A 20,759-nucleotide genomic window follows, 5' to 3' on the forward strand; every position below is an offset into this window, starting at 1 on the left:
CCATGCCTCATTTCAAGACAGCTTCTCTCATCTCTGTATCCCAGTGACCTACCCGATTCCAAGCCTGAGGCACCATAGCTTAGCATCCTACTTATTTCCCTTCATAACCAGCTCGACCATCTCTCAGAACCAAAGATGAAGATCGGGAAGGCTCCTGAGCTCTTGAAGAAGGCGGCAGCAATGTGCAAGAGCAAGACCGCAAGGCTCCTCATCCTTGCCTCGCTCCAGCGCCGTGGGATGGCTAGAACAGCCGTGGTCTCTCACAAGATCGACGCGCTTATTGTGGCCGACTGGGAGAGAGTGGACCGCCACAAGGCTCTCGCGCTGCGCACAATGGAGAAGAGACCAATCATCGTCCATGAGAGTGACTTTGAGGCCAATTTCTCTCATCACTTGGCGGTGTTCAACCAAGAGAATGGTCATGGTGGCTGCCCAGCTGAGTGGACACTGCATCCCCTCTTCAACAACGACCACGACAACTGCCGTTACACTAAGGATGATGATGTGCTAATTGATTCATGTGATCAAGACAACGATGATGAGCCATCTGTCGTGGATGTGATCAGGAGCAACCAAGAAGCTGAGGGGTTGGAGTTCGACATGGAGGAGGATATTGACCAGGCTGCTGATATGTTCATTAGGAGGTTTCGGCAGCGTCTGAACGAGGGATTTTAGGGTCTTGTTTGTACATGCATGTACCTTGGCTTAGGGTGTTGTCTTCTTTTTAGGTGCCCAAAAATTAGAAAATTTTGTAGAAATCAATATGAGTGGGAGTTGAGGCTTGACAAACAGTTATCCTTATCATCATTTGTTTTTGAAATCTTTTGTTAACATCCAAGATCCCTCAGCCGTACCCACCTCTATAGGAAAAACCATCTACACCGAGTACTTGGCGGGTCGCGGTGTAAATCCACAGGCACTTGGCATACATACAACATGTTTGCCGAGTATCGTGTAAATTAAACTTGGCAAATAGAAGGTACTTGGTAATATTCGGTCTTCGCGAGTCTCTCCCCAAAAAGAACACTCAGCATAGAGAAAAAGCCCGAGAAAGGAAGCAAAAGACACTTGGCAAAGAAAAAAAAATCTCTGGGAGGAAAACATGTGCTAACCCATGTGTTTGACGGTCCCGTTACATCAGGCGTTGTTTGCCGACTGTCCACGGACACTCGGCTTATCTTTTCACATGTCTTTTTTTTAGTGGTGTGACCATTTGCCGAGTACCCTATGGAGAACACTTGGCTTATTTTTTTTTTTGAATTTACTTTTTAAAGTGCAGTGATCATTTCGTGAGTACCCGATATCCAATGCCTGGCTCCTCGTCCTTGCCTCGCTCCATCGCAGGATGGCCACGGTTTGCGCCATCTCTCAATGGATCGACGCCCTTATTGTGGCCGGCCTGGAGAAGAGTGCCAAGCTGGACAACCACAAGACTTTGGTCCACAAGGTCGAGAGCCAGGGGTATTGGGATGGTTGAGGATCTATCTCACCATTTAGCACTGATTGATGGGGAGGGTGGTGCTCGTGGCTGCCCTAACTGGACATTCCAACCCATTTTCAGCGACGGAGTTAGTTGCTATTACACTGACAAGTACAACAGCGATGAAAATTTTGACGGAGGAGACGAGTCCTTGGTGATTGATGTGATGAGTAGAAGCCAGGGGGCTGAGGAGTTGGGATTCAACATGGACAAGGGTATCAACCAGAGAAAAGTTCATATTTCAACCCCGAGCTAACCACTCGGTTTGATTTACAACCCCGAACTACGAAACCGGTCGAAATACACCCCTAACTAACCATGAGGTTCAAAACTCAACCTTGGTCTTGGTTTTGATTCGGTCAACTGGTTTTGACTATGTTGACTGCTGACTGGGCACCACCACATCAGCTTTGACCCCTTCTATATAAGGAAAAGAGAAAGAAAAAAACTACTTCCTCTCCCTCCCTGCCAACCACGGACCACCTCCTGCTCATCCAGCCGCTGTATCTCCGCCGCGCCGCCAGACACGGCCCCCCAGCCGCCCCACCCCAGCTTTGCAGCCAGCTCACCTACCCACTGCAACTCTGCCGCCTGGGACACGGCCCCCAGCCGCCCACCCCCAGCAAAGCCGCCGCTCCCGAGGAACTCCACATATTCACCGCCGAAGACGGACGATGGGCAGCGCTGCACCTGCACCTCACCACCATCTCGTCATCTGTTGCATCTCCGCTGTTGGAGACGAATGAAGCACGATGCTGCACCTCACCACCGAATCAACCCGCATGCCAGGTAGAAGCTCTAAAAAATTTGTGCCAGCGAGGAGCTCGATCCGATAGCCGCATCTGAAGAGTTTCACCATCTTCTCAACTCCGGTAGCAGTCTTCGCCGGACAAGTTCGTCGCATATAGTCAGTGTACATTCAATTCCGAGAAGATCACACCACTGATTACCTCGCCTTCCTTACGGAGAGAAGAGCAAGCACGCGCTTCAGGGAGTGCGTCGACTGCTGGCTTCCCACGTGCGCGCCCACCCGCTCGGTCCCCCCCCCTCCCCCGCCCCCCGGTTTTTCCCGGGGCTCCGGCTTGACGGGCGGAGGCAAGGAGGGCCGGTCGACCGACCGGACGAGGAGGAGGACGCCCCGGGGTCCATGCACCTCGGCGTCCACGAGCTCCCACGGTGGCGAGAGAAGGACGGGGGGAGGGGTACTCCAGCCTCGGCGTGTTGCGGCCCTCGATGTACTCGAGGACGGCCTCCAGCGTGCGGCCCGGCACGCCCCACCATCGGCGCCGCCCCTCCGAGTTGAGCCTGCGGGAGGGCATGACGCCGTTGGTTGCCTCGAGCTGCTCGGCGTGACGGCGGCGGCAGTACGGCTCCCAGAGCAGGCTGTCGGGGACGTAGCGCGGCCCCTCCCTCGCCGCCCGCGGCAGAGAGGCGCGGATACGCGCGATCTCCGCACGACGCGCCGCCCCGGTGGGCGGTGGTGGTACCAGGACCCCGCCAGCGCTGATTCTCCAGGCCCCGGGCACTCGCATGTCCGGCGGGACCGGGTACTCAGCCTCGAAGAGGAGCCGAGCTTCGTCCTCGTGAAGGTGGCGGCGGCCGAAACCATTCGCCGCCGCGCCGTCGCCTGGGAATCGTTCGGCCATTTCTTTGAACTGGGACGGCGAGGAGAGAGAGGGTCGTCGGCGGTGGAGACTTGTGCGTGCCACCGGCGCACTGGGGTCGTCTTATATAGGCGGAGGCGGCGCGAGCACGCGTGGCCGCCTCGTCTACGCGTGGCATGCGCGGGGACGCGCGTCCTCACGCCTTCACTGCGCCGCCCATGAGGCATCAATGGCGGAGGCTGACCGGTGCGGCAGCTTTGGCATTGATTCACCGCGGGAAATAAGGCGATGAGGACGACGGAGCGGCGAGAAGCGAGTCGAGTCGCTGGCAAGGAGGGCCTGCGACTCTTTCGCGCCAAAAACGATTCGCCCGGCGCCCCCAAGCGTCCCCCAGCGCGCCGGGTTCGGGTTGGGTCCGCCGGCGCCAATTTTGGTCCGAACCGACGAAAATTGGGCCCTTGAAGACGTGACTTGGCCGATTTTTTGACGCCGACGATCGAAAAATCGTCTGAGGGGCCTTGTTGGGAACGCGGCTGAAGATGCTCTTAGAGCACGGGTGTCGAAGGAAGCAGGCGCTACAGCCGTGCTGCGGCAGGGAGGAGTGCGTGGTGAGGTGCAACACAAACTGCTCGTGCGTATGCCAACTTGTAGAGCAGCAGCGCACGGGAGATGTATGGCAGCGGTGGTGCGTCGCCGTGATGGGGAACATAGAGATGGGGGCAGCCACGTGTGACATGGCTATGCTGACGAGGTGGTCAATAGTCAATACAAGCCACGTGAGCAAAAACCAGTTTCGTGTGAGTCAAGGGGGTAGTTTGGATGATGTGGTAAGTTGAAGGTGTGTAGTAACCGGTTTGTGACTTCAGGGATGTGATTTACATTTTGCGGTTAGTTGAGGGTTGAAAAGTGGACTTATCTCTATCAACCAGGCTGCCGAAATGTTCATCGGAAGGTTCCCTAAGTTCATGAACACAAGTTGGAAGTTTTGACACATATTTAGCTACATGCTAAATTGTGTATTTGGTGTGTGCGGGCGCACATTGAAGGAAAGAAAAACGCTTAACTAAATTGTTTGGATTACAAATCTTTTATCCGACAAAGAGTAGATATTATTGGCTCAAAATAAAACATTAAGAGAATACAAAACAAGATGAGCACACACTTGGCCTCTGCATAGCTAGAATGCACACAACCAACACCAACACACACGCAAAAACATGCCAACAACTAGGAAAGTTATATAAGATAAAAACTATGCTATATGTAGACGAGGAAAAAAGAAAATAGCCCCAAAGCAATCACATCCATCTTATCACACCAAATGGAGAGATTGTTCAACAGCAAAACTTTCACGAAAGGAGTGGCGCTCAAGCGCCACCCTCGCCGGATCCAACGACCAAGGCCAGAATATAAGTTTTCACTCTGAAGAAATAGTCTGAGCATATCCGAGTAATGATTCAACAAGGTAACGACCTAAAAAAAATATCGTCATTGCCAGGTATAACCAACTCGGTTCAGATATGGGCTTTCACCTGGGAGCTCGACAACGAGGTGCATGAGTAGCACCACCGTCGCAGTCACTTGTGTTGTCACCACCACTTTTCTACAACCCCAGCAGCTAAATGCGATATGTGACCGCCACCGCTGCGCAACCATCCCTGTGTGTCAAGTTGTCGTCTGTAGTTTGCATCTTACCGCCGAAGTCAACCATCGGATCTGGAGAGATGAACTACTTAAAGATCTCTTGGTGACAACCGTTGTCGTGGAGCCACAAGTGGTCGTTCCAGCACAATCTGCAGCAACCGCCACCTAACCGATTAGACCCACGTCACCACCAACAAGCCCGCCAGATCTTATATTGACGTATAAATGTATTGACTAGTCTCTTTCATTAGATCGATCTTTTGGTTGCATTGGCTAGAGCATGCACTTCTATATGGTATCGAAACCAAGAGGTCTTGAGTTCAAGACCCGGCTGACGCAATTAAAGTGCGGCCCACGTTCGGTCCCCGTTTAGGCCTGAGGGAGCCACACATGGGGGAGTCTTGACGTATAAATGTATTGCCTAGTCTTGTGGTTGAATCATAATGAACTTCCGCTTCATGCATAACCAAGGAGGAAGGTTATACATGTTGGAAATATGCCCTAGAGGCAATAATAAAAGCATTATTATTATTATATTTCCTTGTTCATGATAATTGTCTTTATTCATGCTATAATTGTGTTATCCGAAAATCGTAATACATGTGTGAATAACAGACACCAACATGTCCCTAGTAAGCCTCTAGTTGACTAGCTCGTTGATCAACAGATAGTCATGGTTTCCTGACTATGGACATTGGATGTCATTGATAACGAGATCACATCATTAGGAAAATGATGTGATGGACAAGACCCAATCCTAAACATAGCACAAGATCGTATAGTTCGTTTGCTAGAGTTTTCCAATGTCAAAGTATCTTTTCCTTAGACCATGAGATCGTGTAACTCCTGGATACCGTAGGAGTGCTTTGGGTATACCAAACGTCACAACGTAACTGGGTGACTATAAAGGTAGACTACGGGTATCTCCGAAAGTGTCTGTTGGGTTGACATGGATCAAGACTGGGATTTGTCACTCCGTATGACGGAGAGGTATCGCTGGGCCCACTCGGTAATGCATCATCATAATGAGCTCAAGGTGACCAAGTGTCTGGTCACGGGATCATGCATTACGGTACGAGTAAAGTGACTTGCCGGTAACGAGATTGAACGAGGTATTGGGATACCGACGATCGAATCTCGGACAAGTAACATATCGATTGACAAAGGGAATTGCATACGGGGTTGATTGAATCCTCGACATCGTGGTTCATCCGATGAAATCATCGTGGAGCATGTGGGAGCCAACATGGGTATCCAGATCCCGCTGTTGGTTATTGACCGGAGAGTCGTCTCGGTCATGTCTGCTTGTCTCCCGAACCCGTAGGGTCTACACACTTAAGGTTCGGTGACGCTAGGGTTGTGAAGATATGTATATGCAGAAACCCGAATATTGTTCGGAGTCCCGGATGAGATCCCGGACGTCACGAGGAGTTCCGGAATGGTCCGGAGGTAAAGAATTATATATAGGAAGTGCTGTTTCGGGCATCGGGACAAGTTTCGGGGTTATCGGTATTGTACCGGGACCACCGGAAGGGTCCCGGGGGTCCACCGGGTGGGGCCACCTATCCCGGAGGGCCCCACGGGCTGAAATAGGAGGGAACCCAGCCCATGGTGGGCTGGGGCGCCAGCCCCTATAGGCCCATGCGCCTAGGGTTCCACCATGGAAGAGTCCATGTGGTGGAAGGCACCCCTAGGTGCCTTGGGGGGGAGGGAATCCTCCCCTTGGCCGCCGCCCCCCCTAGTAGATCTCATCTACTAGGGCCGGCGCCCCCCCCCCCATGGCACCCCTATATATAGTGGGGGGAGAGGAGGGATTTCACACCAGCCCCTGGCGCCTCCCTCTCTCCCCGTTACGTCTCTCCCTCGTAGTCTTGGCGAAGCCCTACTTCTGTGACGCCCTGCATCCACCACCACGCCGTCGTGCTGCTGGATCTTCATCAACCTCTCCTCCCCCCTTTGCTGGATCAAGAAGGAGGAGACGTCTCCCGTCCCGTACGTGTGTTGAACGCGGAGGTGCCGTCCGTTCGGCGCTGGTCATCGGTGATTTGGATCACGTCGAGTACGACTACATCATCACCGTTCTTTTGAACGCTTCCGTGCGCCATCTACAAAGGTATGTAGATGCATCCGATGACTCGTTGCTAGATGAACTCCTAGATGATCTTGGTGAAACGAGTAGGAAATTTTTTGTTTTCTGCAACGTTCCCCAACAAGTGGTATCAGAGCCAGGTTTATGCGTAGTTCTTCTTGCGCGAGTAGAACACAATGAGTTGTGGGCGTAGATTTGTCAACTTTCTTGCCGTTACTAGTCTTTTCTTGCTTCAGCGGTATTGTGGGATGAAGCGGCCCGGACCAACCTTACACGTACGCTTACGTGAGACCGGTTCCACCGACTAACATGCACTAGTTGCATAAGGTGGCTGGCGGGTGTCTGTCTCTCCTACTTTAGTTGGAGCGGATTCGATGAACAGGGTCCTTATGAAGGGTAAATAGAAGTTGACAAATCACGTTGTGGCTTTAACGTAGGTAAGAAGACGTTCTTGCTAGAACCCTAATTCAGCCACGTAAAACATGCAACAACAATTAGAGGACGTCTAACTTGTTTTTGCAGCAAGTGGTTTGTGATATGATATGGCCAAAGTTGTGATGAATGATGAATGATCTATATGTGATGTATGAGATGTTCATGCTATTGTAATAGGAATCACGACTTGCATGTCGATGAGTATGACAACCGGCAGGAGCCATAGGAGTTGTCTTTATTTTTTTATATGACCTGCGTGTCATCGAGGAACGCCATGTAAATTACTTTACTTTATTGCTAAACGCGTTAGCCATAGTAGTAGAAGTAATAGTTGGCGAGCAACTTCATGGAGACACGATGATGGAGATCATGATGATGGAGATCATGGTGTCAAGCCGGTGACAAGATGATCATGGAGCCCCAAGATGGAGATCAAAGGAGCTATGTGATATTGGCCATATCATGTCACGTTTATTAATTGATTGCATGAGATGTTTATCATGTTTTGCATCTTGTTTACTTAGAACGACGGTAGTAAATAAGATGATCCCTCATAATAATTTCAAGAAGTGTTCCCCCTAACTGTGCACCGTTGCGATAGTTCGCTGTTTCAAAGCACCACGTGATGATCGGGTGTTTTATTCAGACGTTCACATACAACGGGTGTAAGACAGATTTACACATGCAAACACTTAGGTTGACTTGACGAGCCTAGCATGTACAGACATGGCCTCGGAACACAGAAGACCGAAAGGTCGAGCATGAGTCGTATAGAAGATACGATCAACATGAAGATGTTCACCGACGTTGACTAGTCCGTCTCACGTGATGATCGGACACGGTCTAGTTAGCTCGGATCATGTAATACTTAGATGACTAGAGGGATGTCTAATCTAAGTGGGAGTTCATTAATAATTTGATTAGATGAACTTAATTATCATGAACTTAGTATAAAATCTTTGCAATATGTCTTGTAGATCAAATGGCCAACGTAGTCCTCAACTTCAACGCGTTCCTAGAGAAAACTAAGCTGAAAGATGATGGCAGCAACTATACGGACTGGGTCCGGAACCTGAGGATCATCCTCATAGCTGCCAAGAAAGATTATGTCCTACAAGCACCGCTAGGTGAAGCTCCCGTCCCACAGAACCAAGACGTTATGAACGCTTGGCAGACACGTGTTGACGACTACTCCCTCGTTCAGTGCGGCATGCTTTACAGCTTAGAGCCGGGGCTCCAAAAACGTTTTGAGAGACATGGAGCATACGAGATGTTCGAAGAGCTGAAAATGGTTTTTCAAGCTCATGCCCGGATCGAGAGATATGAAGTCTCCGATAAGTTCTTCAGCTGTAAGATGGAGGAAAATAGTTCTGTCAGTGAGCACATACTCACTATGTCTGGGTTGCATAACCGCTTGTCTCAGCTAGGAGTTAATCTCCCGGATGATGCGGTCATTGACAGAATCCTCCAGTCGCTTCCACCAAGCTACAAGAGCTTCGTGATGAACTTCAACATGCAGGGGATGCAAAAGACCATTCCTGAGTTGTTCTCAATGCTGAAATCAGCGGAGGTAGAAGTCAAGAAGGAACATCAAGTGTTGATGGTCAATAAAACCACTAAGTTCAAGAAAGGCAAGGGTAAAAAGAACTTCAAGAAGGACGGCAAGGAAGTTGCCGTGCCCGGCAAGCAAGCTGCCGGGAAGAAGCTAAAGAATGGACCCAAGCCCGAGACTGAGTGCTTTTATTGCAAGGGAAGCGGTCACTGGAAGCAGAACTGCCCTAAGTACTTAGCGGATAAGAAGGCCGGCAAAACAAAAGGTATATGTGATATACATGTAATTGATGTGTACCTTACTAGTGCCCGTAGTAGCTCCTGGGTATTTGATACCGGTGCAGTTGCTCACATTTGTAACTCAAAGCAGGGGCTGCGGAATAAGCGGAAACTGGCAAAGGACGAGGTGACGATGCGCGTCGGGAATGGTTCCAAGGTCAATGTGATCGCCGTCGGCACGCTGCCTCTGCATCTCCCTTCGGGATTAGTTTTAAACCTTAATAATTGTTATTTAGTGCCAGCTTTGAGCATGAACATTGTATCGGGATCTCGTTTAATTCGAGATGGCTACTCTTTTAAATCTGACAATAATGGTTGTTCCATTTTTATGAGAGATATGTTTTATGGTCATGCTCCTATGGTGAATGGTTTATTCTTTATGAATCTCGAACGTGATGCTACACATGTTCATAATGTGAGTACCAAAAGAAGTAAGGTTGATAATGATAGTCCCACATACTTGTGGCACTGCCGCCTTGGTCACATAGGTGTCAAACGCATGAAGAAGCTCCATGCAGATGGACTTTTAGAGTCTCTTGATTATGAATCATTTGACACGTGCGAACCATGCCTTATGGGTAAAATGACCAAGACTCCGTTCTCAGGAACAATGGAGCGAGCAACCGACTTATTGGAAATCATACATACTGATGTGTGCGGTCCAATGAGTGTTGAGGCTCGCGGTGGCTATCGTTATGTTCTCACCCTCACTGATGATTTAAGTAGGTATGGATATATCTACTTAATGAAACACAAGTCTGAAACCTTTGAAACGTTCAAGGAATTTCAGAGTGAGGTTGAAAATCAACGTGACAGGAAAATCAAGTTTCTACGATCAGATCGTGGAGGAGAATACTTGAGTCACGAATTTGGCACGCACTTAAGAAAATGTGGAATAGTTTCACAACTCACGCCGCCTGGAACACCTCAGCGTAACGGTGTGTCCGAACGTCATAATCGCACTCTATTAGATATGGTGCGATCTATGATGTCTCTTACCGATTTACCGCTATCTTTTTGGGGCTATGCTTTAGAGACTGCCGCATTTACTTTAAATAGGGCTCCGTCGAAATCCGTTGGGACGACACCGTATGAATTATGGTTTGGGAAGAAACCTAAGCTATCGTTTCTAAAAGTTTGGGGATGCGATGCTTATGTGAAGAAACTTCAACCTGAGAAGCTCGAACCCAAGTCGGAAAAATGCGTCTTCATAGGATACCCAAAAGAAACTATTGGGTACACCTTCTACCTCAGATCCGAAGGCAAGATCTTTGTTGCCAAGAATGGGTCCTTTCTAGAGAAAGAGTTTCTCTCGAAAGAAGTAAGTGGGAGGAAAGTAGAGCTTGATGAAGTATTACCTCTTGAACCGGAAAGTGGCGCAACTCAAGAAAATGTTCCTGAGGTGCCTGCACCGACTAGAGAGGAAGTTAATGATGATGATCAAGATACTTCTGATCAAGCTCCTACTGAAATTCGAAGGTCCACTAGGACACGTTCCGCACCAGAGTGGTACGGAAACCCTGTCTTGGAAATCATGTTGTTAGACAACGGTGAACCTTCGAACTATGAAGAAGCGATGGCGGGCCCAGATTCCGTAAAATGGCTAGAAGCCATGAAATCCGAGATAGGATCCATGTATGAAAACGAAGTATGGACTTTGACTGACTTGCCCGTTGAACGGCGAGCCATAGAAAATAAATGGATCTTTAAGAAGAAGACAGACGCGGATGGTAATGTGACCATCTATAAAGCTCGACTTGTCGCTAAGGGTTATCGACAAGTTCAAGGGGTTGACTACGATGAGACTTTCTCACCGGTAGCGAAGCTGAAGTCCGTCCGAATCATGTTAGCAATTGCCGCATTCTACGATTATGAAATATGGCAAATGGACGTCAAAACGGCATTCCTTAATGGTGTCCTTAAGGAAGAATTGTATATGATGCAGCCGGAAGGTTTTGTCGATCCTAAGAATGCTAACAAAGTGTGCAAGCTCCAACGCTCGATTTATGGGCTGGTGCAAGCATCTCGGAGTTGGAACATTCACTTTGATGAGATGATCAAAGCGTTTGGGTTTACACAGACTTATGGAGAAGCCTGTGTTTACAAGAAAGTGAGTGGGAGCTCTGTAACATTTCTCATATTATATGTAGATGACATACTTTTGATGGGAAATGATATAGAACTCTTGGACAGCATCAAGGCCTACTTGAATAAAAGTTTTTCAATGAAGGACCTTGGAGAAGCTGCTTATATATTAGGCATCAAAATCTATAGAGATAGATCGAGACGCCTCATAGGTCTTTCACAAAGCACATACCTTGATAAGATATTGAAGAAGTTCAATATGGATCAATCTAAGAAGGGGTTCTTGCCTGTGTTATAAGGTATGAAATTGAGCTCAGCTCAATGTCCGACCAGGGCAGAAGAAATAGAAGAGATGAGTGTCATCCCCTATGCCTCAGCCATAGGTTCTATTATGTATGCCATGCTGTGTACCAGACCTGATGTAAACCTTGCCGTAAGTTTGGTAGGAAGGTACCAAAGTAATCCCGGCAAGGAACACTGGACAGCGGTCAAGAATATCCTAAAGTACCTGAAAAGGACTAAGGAAATGTTTCTCGTTTATGGAGGTGACGAAGAGCTCGTCGTAAAGGGTTACGTCGACGCTAGCTTTGACACAGATCTGGATGACTCTAAGTCACAAACCGGATACGTGTATATTTTGAATGGTGGGGCAGTAAGCTGGTGCAGTTGCAAGCAAAGCGTCGTGGCGGGATCTACATGTGAAGCGGAGTACATGGCAGCCTCGGAGGCAGCACATGAAGCAATATGGGTGAAGGAGTTCATCACCGACCTAGGAGTCATACCCAATGCGCCGGGGCCGATCAAGCTCTTCTGTGACAACACTGGAGCTATTGCTCTTGCCAAGGAGCCCAGGTTTCACAAGAAGACAAGGCACATCAAGCGTCGCTTCAACTCCATTCGTGAAAATGTTCAAGATGGAGACATAGAAATTTGTAAAGTGCACACGGACCTGAATGTAGCAGATCCGTTGACTAAACCTCTCCCTAGAGCAAAACATGATCAACACCAGAATTCCATGGGTGTTCGATTCATCACAATGTAACTAGATTATTGACTCTAGTGCAAGTGGGAGACTGTTGGAAATATGCCCTAGAGGCAATAATAAAAGCATTATTATTATATTTCCTTGTTCATGATAATTGTCTTTATTCATGCTATAATTGTGTTATCCGGAAATCGTAATACATGTGTGAATAACAGACACCAACATGTCCCTAGTAAGCCTCTAGTTGACTAGCTCGTTGATCAACAGATAGTCATGGTTTCCTGACTATGGACATTGGATGTCATTGATAACGAGATCACATCATTAGGAGAATGATGTGATGGACAAGACCCAATCCTAAACATAGCACAAGATCGTATAGTTCGTTTGCTAGAGTTTTCCAATGTCAAAGTATCTTTTCCTTAGACCATGAGATCGTGTAACTCCCGGATACCGTAGGAGTGCTTTGGGTATACCAAACGTCACAACGTAACTGGGTGACTATAAAGGTAGACTACGGGTATCTCCGAAAGTGTCTGTTGGGTTGACATGGATCAAGACTGGGATTTGTCACTCCGTATGACGGAGAGGTATCGCTGGGCCCACTCGGTAATGCATCATCATAATGAGCTCAAGGTGACCAAGTGTCTGGTCACGGGATCATGCATTACGGTACGAGTAAAGTGACTTGCCGGTAACGAGATTGAACGAGGTATTGGGATACCGACGATCGAATCTCGGACAAGTAACATATCGATTGACAAAGGGAATTGCATACGGGGTTGATTGAATCCTCGACATCGTGGTTCATCCGATGAAATCATCGTGGAGCATGTGGGAGCCAACATGGGTATCCAGATCCCGCTGTTGGTTATTGACCGGAGAGTCGTCTCGGTCATGTCTGCTTGTCTCCCGAACCCGTAGGGTCTACACACTTAAGGTTCGATGACGCTAGGGTTGTGAAGATATGTATATGCAGAAACCCGAATATTGTTCGGAGTCCCGGATGAGATCCCGGACGTCACGAGGAGTTCCGGAATGGTCCGGAGGTAAAGAATTATATATAGGAAGTGCTGTTTCGGGCATCGGGACAAGTTTCGGGGTTATCGGTATTGTACCGGGACCACCGGAAGGGTCCCGGGGGTCCACCGGGTGGGGCCACCTATCCCGGAGGGCCCCATGGGCTGAAATAGGAGGGAACCCAGCTCATGGTGGGCTGGGGCGCCAGCCCCTATAGGCCCATGCGCCTAGGGTTCCACCATGGAAGAGTCCATGTGGTGGAAGGCACCCCTAGGTGCCTTGGGGGGGAGGGAATCCTCCCCTTGGCCGCCGCCCCCCTAGTAGATCTCATCTACTAGGGCCGGCGCCCCCCCCATGGCACCCCTATATATAGTGGGGGGGAGAGGAGGGATTTCACACCAGCCCCTGGCGCCTCCCTCTCTCCCCGTTACGTCTCTCCCTCGTAGTCTTGGCGAAGCCCTGCTTCTGTGACGCCCTGCATCCACCACCACGCCGTCGTGCTGCTGGATCTTCATCAACCTCTCCTCCCCCCTTTGCTGGATCAAGAAGGAGGAGACGTCTCCCGTCCCGTACGTGTGTTGAACGCGGAGGTGCCGTCCGTTCGGCGCTGGTCATCGGTGATTTGGATCACGTCGAGTACGACTACATCATCACCGTTCTTTTGAACGCTTCCGTGCGCCATCTACAAAGGTATGTAGATGCATCCGATGACTCGTTGCTAGATGAACTCCTAGATGATCTTGGTGAAACGAGTAGGAAAATTTTTGTTTTCTGCAACGTTTCCCAACAATACAAACATAGAGTCATAGGCCAGGTGCTATGGTTGCTGCACTGCTCCCCAAAAGGATTAATGACATCTGCGCTTAGATCAAACCATACGTTTCTTGCGTCACCTGCAAACTCCTTCCTATACTTTCTCTCTATTTTTCTCCACTGCAACCCGTCAGGGGGTACTCTTAACTTTCCCTCTTTCTTACGGTCTTCTCTGTGACATCGCATCGCCTTGGCATGCTCTTTGTTTAGGAACAAACATTTCAATAGTGGTATTATAGGAGCATACCACGTCACATTGGCAGGAATCTTCTTCCTGGGGCGCTCGCCCTCGACATCATCAGGGTCATCGCGGCTGATCTTATAGTGCAATGCACCGCATACCAGGCACGTGTTCAAATCCGCGTACTCACCGCGGTTGAGGATGCAGTCATTAGGGCATGCATGTATCTTCTACACCTCTAACCCTAGAAGGCAGACAGTCTTCTTTGCTTCGTACGTACTCTCGGGCAATTCGTTGTCCTTTGAAAGCATCTTCTTTAACTTTATCAGCAACTTTCTAAATGCCTTGTCAGATACACCATTCTATGCCATCCATTGCAGTAATTCCAGTATGGTGCCCAGCTTTTTATTGTCAGTTTCGCAATTCGGGTACAACAATTTCTTGTGATCCTATAACATGCGCTGCAACTTCTTTTTCTCCTTTTCACTTGCGCAGTTTCTCTCTGCATTGGTAATGGCCCGACCTAGATCATCAGTTGGCTCATCTGATGCCTCTTGTTCAGCTTCTTCCCGCATTGCCGGCTTAGCTTCTTCCCACATTGTTGTATCATCGTATTCAGGGAACCCATGGCCAGAATAGCTATCGTCGTCCTATTTTTCTTTATCTTCTTCCATCATAACCCCTCTTTCTCCGTGCTTGGTCCAAACAATATAGTGGGGCATGAAACCGGACTCAAACAGGTGGACGTGAATGGTTCTTGAGTTAGAGTAATTGTGATCGTTCTTACAGCCAGCACATGGACAAGGCACAAAACCATTTGCCTGCTTGTTTGCCTAAGCTGCAATTAGAAAAGTATGCACGCGCTCAACGAACTGGGGAGAGCATTGGTCATCGTACATCCATTGATGGCTCATCTTCATTACACAACACTAAATAGACCAAATTAATACAAGTTCATACAATACTTATTCTCATAAAGCAAACATATAAATAACTCTCTAGCTAAAGAATTTAAATGCAACAACAAATGCGATCAACATCGCAACTAAGGTAACAATTGATCCAACAACATAATGATACCAAGCCTCACTATCAATGGCATATTTTCTAATCTTTCTAATCTTCAAGCGCATTTTCTCCATCTTGATCTTGTGATCATCGATGACATCCGCAACATGCAACTCCAATTCCATCTTCTCCCCCTCAATTCTTTTCAATTTTTCTTTCAAATACTCATTTTATCTTTCAACTAAATTTAACCTCTCGACAATAGGGTCGGTTGGAATTTCTGGTTCACATACCTCCTAGATAAAAATATCTATGTCAACTTGATGGGCATAATTTGTCATAAACACGAAATGCAACAAAATAGTTATAAAAGAAAATATACCACATTCGAATCCTAACCCGGACGAGGGCCGACGGGGACGGATATCAAAACCATGGCACTATGAATAACAAACAACATACGGGTAAGATAATTATACAAGTAACTATATATCTAAATCACACAAACGTGATTTTTTTATATAAAAAAATAAGAACAAGAGGCTCACCCCACAATATGGTGCCGGCGACAGGACGGTGCGGACGATCGATGGTGGTTAGGACGGAGACGGGAAGGCAATAAGTAAACCACACCTACATATGCAAACTAAGAGTTATTTTGAGCTCAAATTGCATATAAATCAAATAAACTACCACATATAATTCCTCCCAAATTACTAAAACCCACAAATTAATGACTATATAAAGCATTGCAAAATCTAATCTAGCAATGAGAGATGAAAGGACAAAGTTGCTTACTTTTGTGATCACTTGAATGGATGGGGGCCTTCAAATCTTGAAAAAATTTGAGCAAAATGTGAGATGAGCTCGAGGTAGAGGGGAAGAATAGAGAGGAGAGGGGAAAGGGGAAAAGCAGAGAGAGCTCAATCACGGGTGGATGAAGAATTGATATAGGACGACCTTTAGCACCGGTTCGTGCCACGAACCAGTACTAATGGTGCTGGAGGGGCCCCAGACTGACAACATCCTGCCACCACTCTCTTTAATACCAGTTCGTGGCACGAACCGGTGCTAAAGGTTCGCCACGAACCGGTATTAATGAGAGCGGCCCAGCTAGCCGTTGGAACCGGCACTAATGATCACATTAGTGCCGGCTCAAATACAAACCGGGACTAATGAGCTGAACATTTGACCCTTTTTCTACTAGTGACATGCACTCATCGTGTGACTCTCATTGGACCTTGGTGAAGTGTATTCTCCATTACATACGCGGCACCACGTCCTTGGGACTCACCCTGACGACCTCCGCCTCCACCGACCTCGTCGCCTACTCGGACGCCGACTGGGCAGGCTGCCCCGACACCCGGCGCTCTACGTCCGGCTATTGCGTCTACCTTGGGCCATCGTTGATCTCTTGGTCATCAAAGTGACAGCCCACGGTCTCCCGCTCCAGCGCCGAGGCAGAGTATCGGGCCGTGGCTAACACCGTGGCCGAATGCTCTTGGATCTGTCAGCTGCTCCAGAACTTGCTTTGTGTTGTTCACAAGGCCACTCTTGTCCACTGCGATAACGTCAGCGCGGTCTACCTCTTCGTCAACCCGGTGCACCATCGACATACGAAGCATATTGAGTTCGATATTCACTTCGCGCGAGAGCAGGTTGCCCTTGGCCATGTTCGGGTTCTCCATGTTCCGACTATGCAACAGTTTGCTGATGTGATGACTAAGGGATTGCCTACTTCCGTCTTTGAGGAGTTTTGGTCCAGTCTCTGTATCTCTAGTGACGCTTCGACTGCGCGAGGGGAGGGGGTGAGTATATATGTGTTGCATGTATTACGTATATTGTAGCCCACCTCCTGGTTGTCTATAGTTCAGGTCGAGGCCTACCTGTATTTATATATACGTGCACCAGCACCCAATCAATACAATGAATATTGTATTGCCAAATCATCTCTCTACAATTAGTTTGGCTGTATGCAGGGATCCCTATGGACCTTGTACTTTTCTGTCTTGGGGTCCCCGTGCATAATTTTCAGGACATCTGTCAACTCCTAGTTTCTCTAGCAGTCATCACATTTGTTTGTGCAGGTATTCGGATTGTTGAGTAATGATACACGCGGTTTATTCAAAAACAAAAAACTCTATTTTATTACCCAAGAAGGCTTCGTGCGCCGCTTTATAAACAAAGCAACCCCGGATAAAGGGTCTTTTACATCTGTGTCCCTAACTCGAACCCACTACTCACATTTGCCCCTAATTCGAAAGCCTGCTCAAAAATGCCCCTCCGCCGTTACGTGCCCTTACAGAAATGCCCTTTTGCGCCGTTACCGTCCGGTCAAAGCCGGTCAAAGGGCATTGACCGGCCCCAAAAAAATAGCAAAAAAAATCTAAAAAATCTGAAAATTTGTGAGATCAAAGATACTCAGGTTCGCAAGGTGTGTGCAATTTTTCGTGCTGTTTGGGCATTCCAGGAGCTCGTGTCAAAGGAAAAACAGTAAATATGTAAGCCTGTGAACAGTAAATTCAAAAAAATAGCAAGAAAATTCAAAAAAAATGAAATTTTTTGGCATCAAAGAGGCTATGGTCTAAAAGCTGCGTGCCAATTTTTGTTGTGTTTGGATATTGGAGGGGCTTGTGGAGAAAAAAACAAAATCTGGCCCGGGAAAAAACTTGAGAAAAAATGACTATTTTGTTTTTTCTTGCGAGAGCTCCTCGCAAGTCATTTGATCACAAAAACTTGCAAGCACCTTGTGCACCCAAGCCTCTTTGATGCCAAAAAATTTTATATTTTTTTGAATTTTCTTGCTATTTTATTTCAAATTTACTGTTCACTAGCGTGCATATTAACTGTTTTTCCTCGCCACGAGCTCCTGGAATGTCCAAATAGCACAAAAATTTGCACGCACCTTGTGCACATGAGTATCTTCGATCTCACAAAATTTTAGATTTTTTTGCTATTTTTTTCAGGACGGTCAAAGTTGTTTGACCGGACGGTAACGGCGCAGAAGGGCTTTTCTGTAAGGGCACCTAACGGCGGAGGGGCAAATTTGAGCAGGCTTTCGAATTAGGGATATATCTGATTAGGTGGTTCGAGTTAGGGACAGAAATGCAAATGGCCCCCGGATAAAAGCAACACCCAACCGAAAATGGAGGTCTACAGAATACAATAGAGATTCACAGCTAACGAAAAACGAAAAAACAAATAAGTATACGACGCATGTTGGGGGAACAGCAAACACGCCCGCCAAGCTCTATATATGCATGCATGTTTGAAGAAAAGAAACCGAGGCTACGTACGTGCCGTGCGCTCACTCTCACGGCAAGCACGTGCCGTGTGAAACTGAGACTGCGTACTTCCAAGTCCCAAGTCTTCATCTCCATAATGGTATTGTGACTTTTGACTTAATGAAGAAAAAACTCCCATCGATCTATCACGGAGATTGCTTCTACTTTGTACTACGAGCGAGTGGCAAAGCACACGGAGGAGAAGGAAAGCTAATTAAGCAGATCCCACGTATAGCCTCACGCCCACACAAAGCAGCGGAGAACAGAAGGGAAAAACAGAGACGCGCTATAGCTGCAACCTTTGGAATTCTGAGCATGAACCACACGGCCGTAGACCGGCAAGGAAAGCTGCCCGGTCTGCTTGCTTTGGGCAAAACTATTCTAAGCCATCAATCAGCTAGCTTTACCACCTGATTAAAGGAGAGATATTGGCAGTCTGGGACAGATGCCTTTTGTGACTTAATGGAATATATATTTTCCCATTGTCCACTGTCAACATCCTTTTAGTGCTCACTCCACATGTCAATTTTTCCTCTCTAATGCTAGCTGCTTTCACATGCTTTATTAGGCGAGGTACCAAAAATTTGATCGGGACATGAGCAAGGCCCATGCCTCATTTCAAGCAAGCTTCTCTCATCTCTGTATCCCAGTAACCTAACCCATTCCAAGCCTGAGGCACCACACCTTCTTACGCGTTAAGCAGCTCGACCACCTCAAACAAAGATGAAGATCGGGAAGGCTTCTGAGCTCGTGAAGAAGGCAGCAGCGATGTGCAAGAGCAAGACCGGCGTGCTCGCCGCCAGGCTCCTCATCCCCGCCTCGCTCCAGCGCCGCAGGATGGCCACGGCACCAGTGGTCTCTCACAAGATCGACGCGCTCATTATGGCCGACTGGGAGAGAGTTGACTGCCACAAGGATCTCACTCTCCGCACGGTCGAGAAGAGACTGGTCGTCGTCCATGAGGATGATTTGGCGGCCAATTTCTCTCATCACTTGGCGGTGTTCAACCAAGAGAATGGTCATGGTGGCTGCCATACTGACAGGACACTGCATCCCCTCTTCAACGACGACCACAAGAACTGTCGTTACGCTTACGATGGTGATGTGCCACTTTATTCATGTGATCAAGACGATGATGATGAGCCTTCAGTCATGGATGTGATCAGGAATAACCGAGAAGTTGAGGGGCTGGAGTTCAATATGGAGGAGGAGATTGATCAGGCCGCCGATATGTTCATTAGGAGGTTCCGGCAGCGGTTGAACGAGGGATTTTAGGGTCTTGTTTGCACATGCATGTACCTCGGTCTAGCGAGTTGTCTTCTTTTTAGGTGCCCACAAATTAGAAAATTTTGTAGAAATCAATATGAACAGGTAGGAGTTGAGGCTTGACAAACAATGATCCTCTTTATCATTTATTATTTTAATAATTTTGTCAACATCCAAGATCCCTCGGCCTCGCCTACCACTCCCCAGCTCCCTCTCCCATTACGCCCAACCACCCCGCGCCTTAGAAAACCCACGGTACATATGCATCACTTCTACAAATGGGGGCAGTTCCATTGCCCCCTTGTGTTTTCTTTAATTCTCTTCGGCCTTCTTTGGTTTGGAGGAATTTCATAGAAATTTTTGTGTTTTCTTTCTCTTCGGCCTCCTTTGGTTTGGAGGAATTTCATAGAAATTTTAGATGATAGGATTTTTATATGATTTTTTCCTTTAGAGCCCTTTGGTTCATAGGAATAGATTCCTACTTAGGATTGGTTCCTATCCTTCATATTGCATAGGAAAATAAAAATGAGCCTAGATTCAATGAAAAAATTTCTTTGGTGTCAACCAAATGACATCTCGTTTCCTATTCTTATTCATAGGATTTGAGATACATGCCATCTCATTTCCTACAAAATTTCTATTTCTATAATAATCCTATCCTATGAACCAAAAGAGGCCTTCAAGTCCCTAAAGATTTTACCAAAAAATTTCACAATTTACATAAGTTGCATCTTCTAAGTATGCCGCTGCCATGGCGACTAGTATCTCTAACTCTCAAATAAGAGAGCTAGCCTACTCCCCCGCACGATCCAGAGGATGCTGCTCCGGCTACTGCTGCTTCCTTCCCTCCGGAATACACAAATGTAAATTTCAGGCTACTTGCATTAGAGCATCTTCAACGGGTGCACAAAAATATCATGCCCTAAAATAATTTTATCGTGTCACTATAGCATTTTTAGTACGCCGGACCCAACGTTGCTTTAACAGATGCCAAAAAACACGCGCTCAAAAGAACATGCAATGTAAATTGTGAAG

The 20,759-nt window shown here is 47.6% G+C and overlaps 2 protein-coding genes across 2 annotated transcripts; both read left to right on the plus strand.

The window, feature by feature from the left end:
- Positions 1-999, plus strand: LOC125556378 (uncharacterized). Its single transcript, XM_048719127.2, has one exon. The coding sequence runs from the start codon at positions 136-138 to the stop codon at positions 673-675; it is 540 nt and encodes a 179-aa protein (XP_048575084.2). The 5' UTR covers positions 1-135; the 3' UTR covers positions 676-999.
- Positions 1,000-19,070: 18,071 nt separating this feature from the next.
- LOC125556379 (uncharacterized) lies at positions 19,071-19,781 on the plus strand. The gene has a single exon (XM_048719128.2). The coding sequence runs from the start codon at positions 19,182-19,184 to the stop codon at positions 19,731-19,733; it is 552 nt and encodes a 183-aa protein (XP_048575085.1). The 5' UTR covers positions 19,071-19,181; the 3' UTR covers positions 19,734-19,781.
- The last annotated feature ends 978 nt before the right edge of the window (positions 19,782-20,759 follow it).

This window comes from Triticum urartu, chromosome 5A, assembly GCF_056163025.1.
Source record: "Triticum urartu cultivar PI428250 chromosome 5A, HENAU_Tu73, whole genome shotgun sequence".
NCBI lineage: Eukaryota > Viridiplantae > Streptophyta > Magnoliopsida > Poales > Poaceae > Triticum > Triticum urartu.

Coding starts and splice junctions, on each gene's coding strand:
- LOC125556378 (XM_048719127.2), top strand. CDS start 136: ATGAAGATCGGGAAGGCTCCTGAGCTCTTGAAGAAGGCGGCAGCAATG.
- LOC125556379 (XM_048719128.2), top strand. CDS start 19,182: ATGAAGATCGGGAAGGCTTCTGAGCTCGTGAAGAAGGCAGCAGCGATG.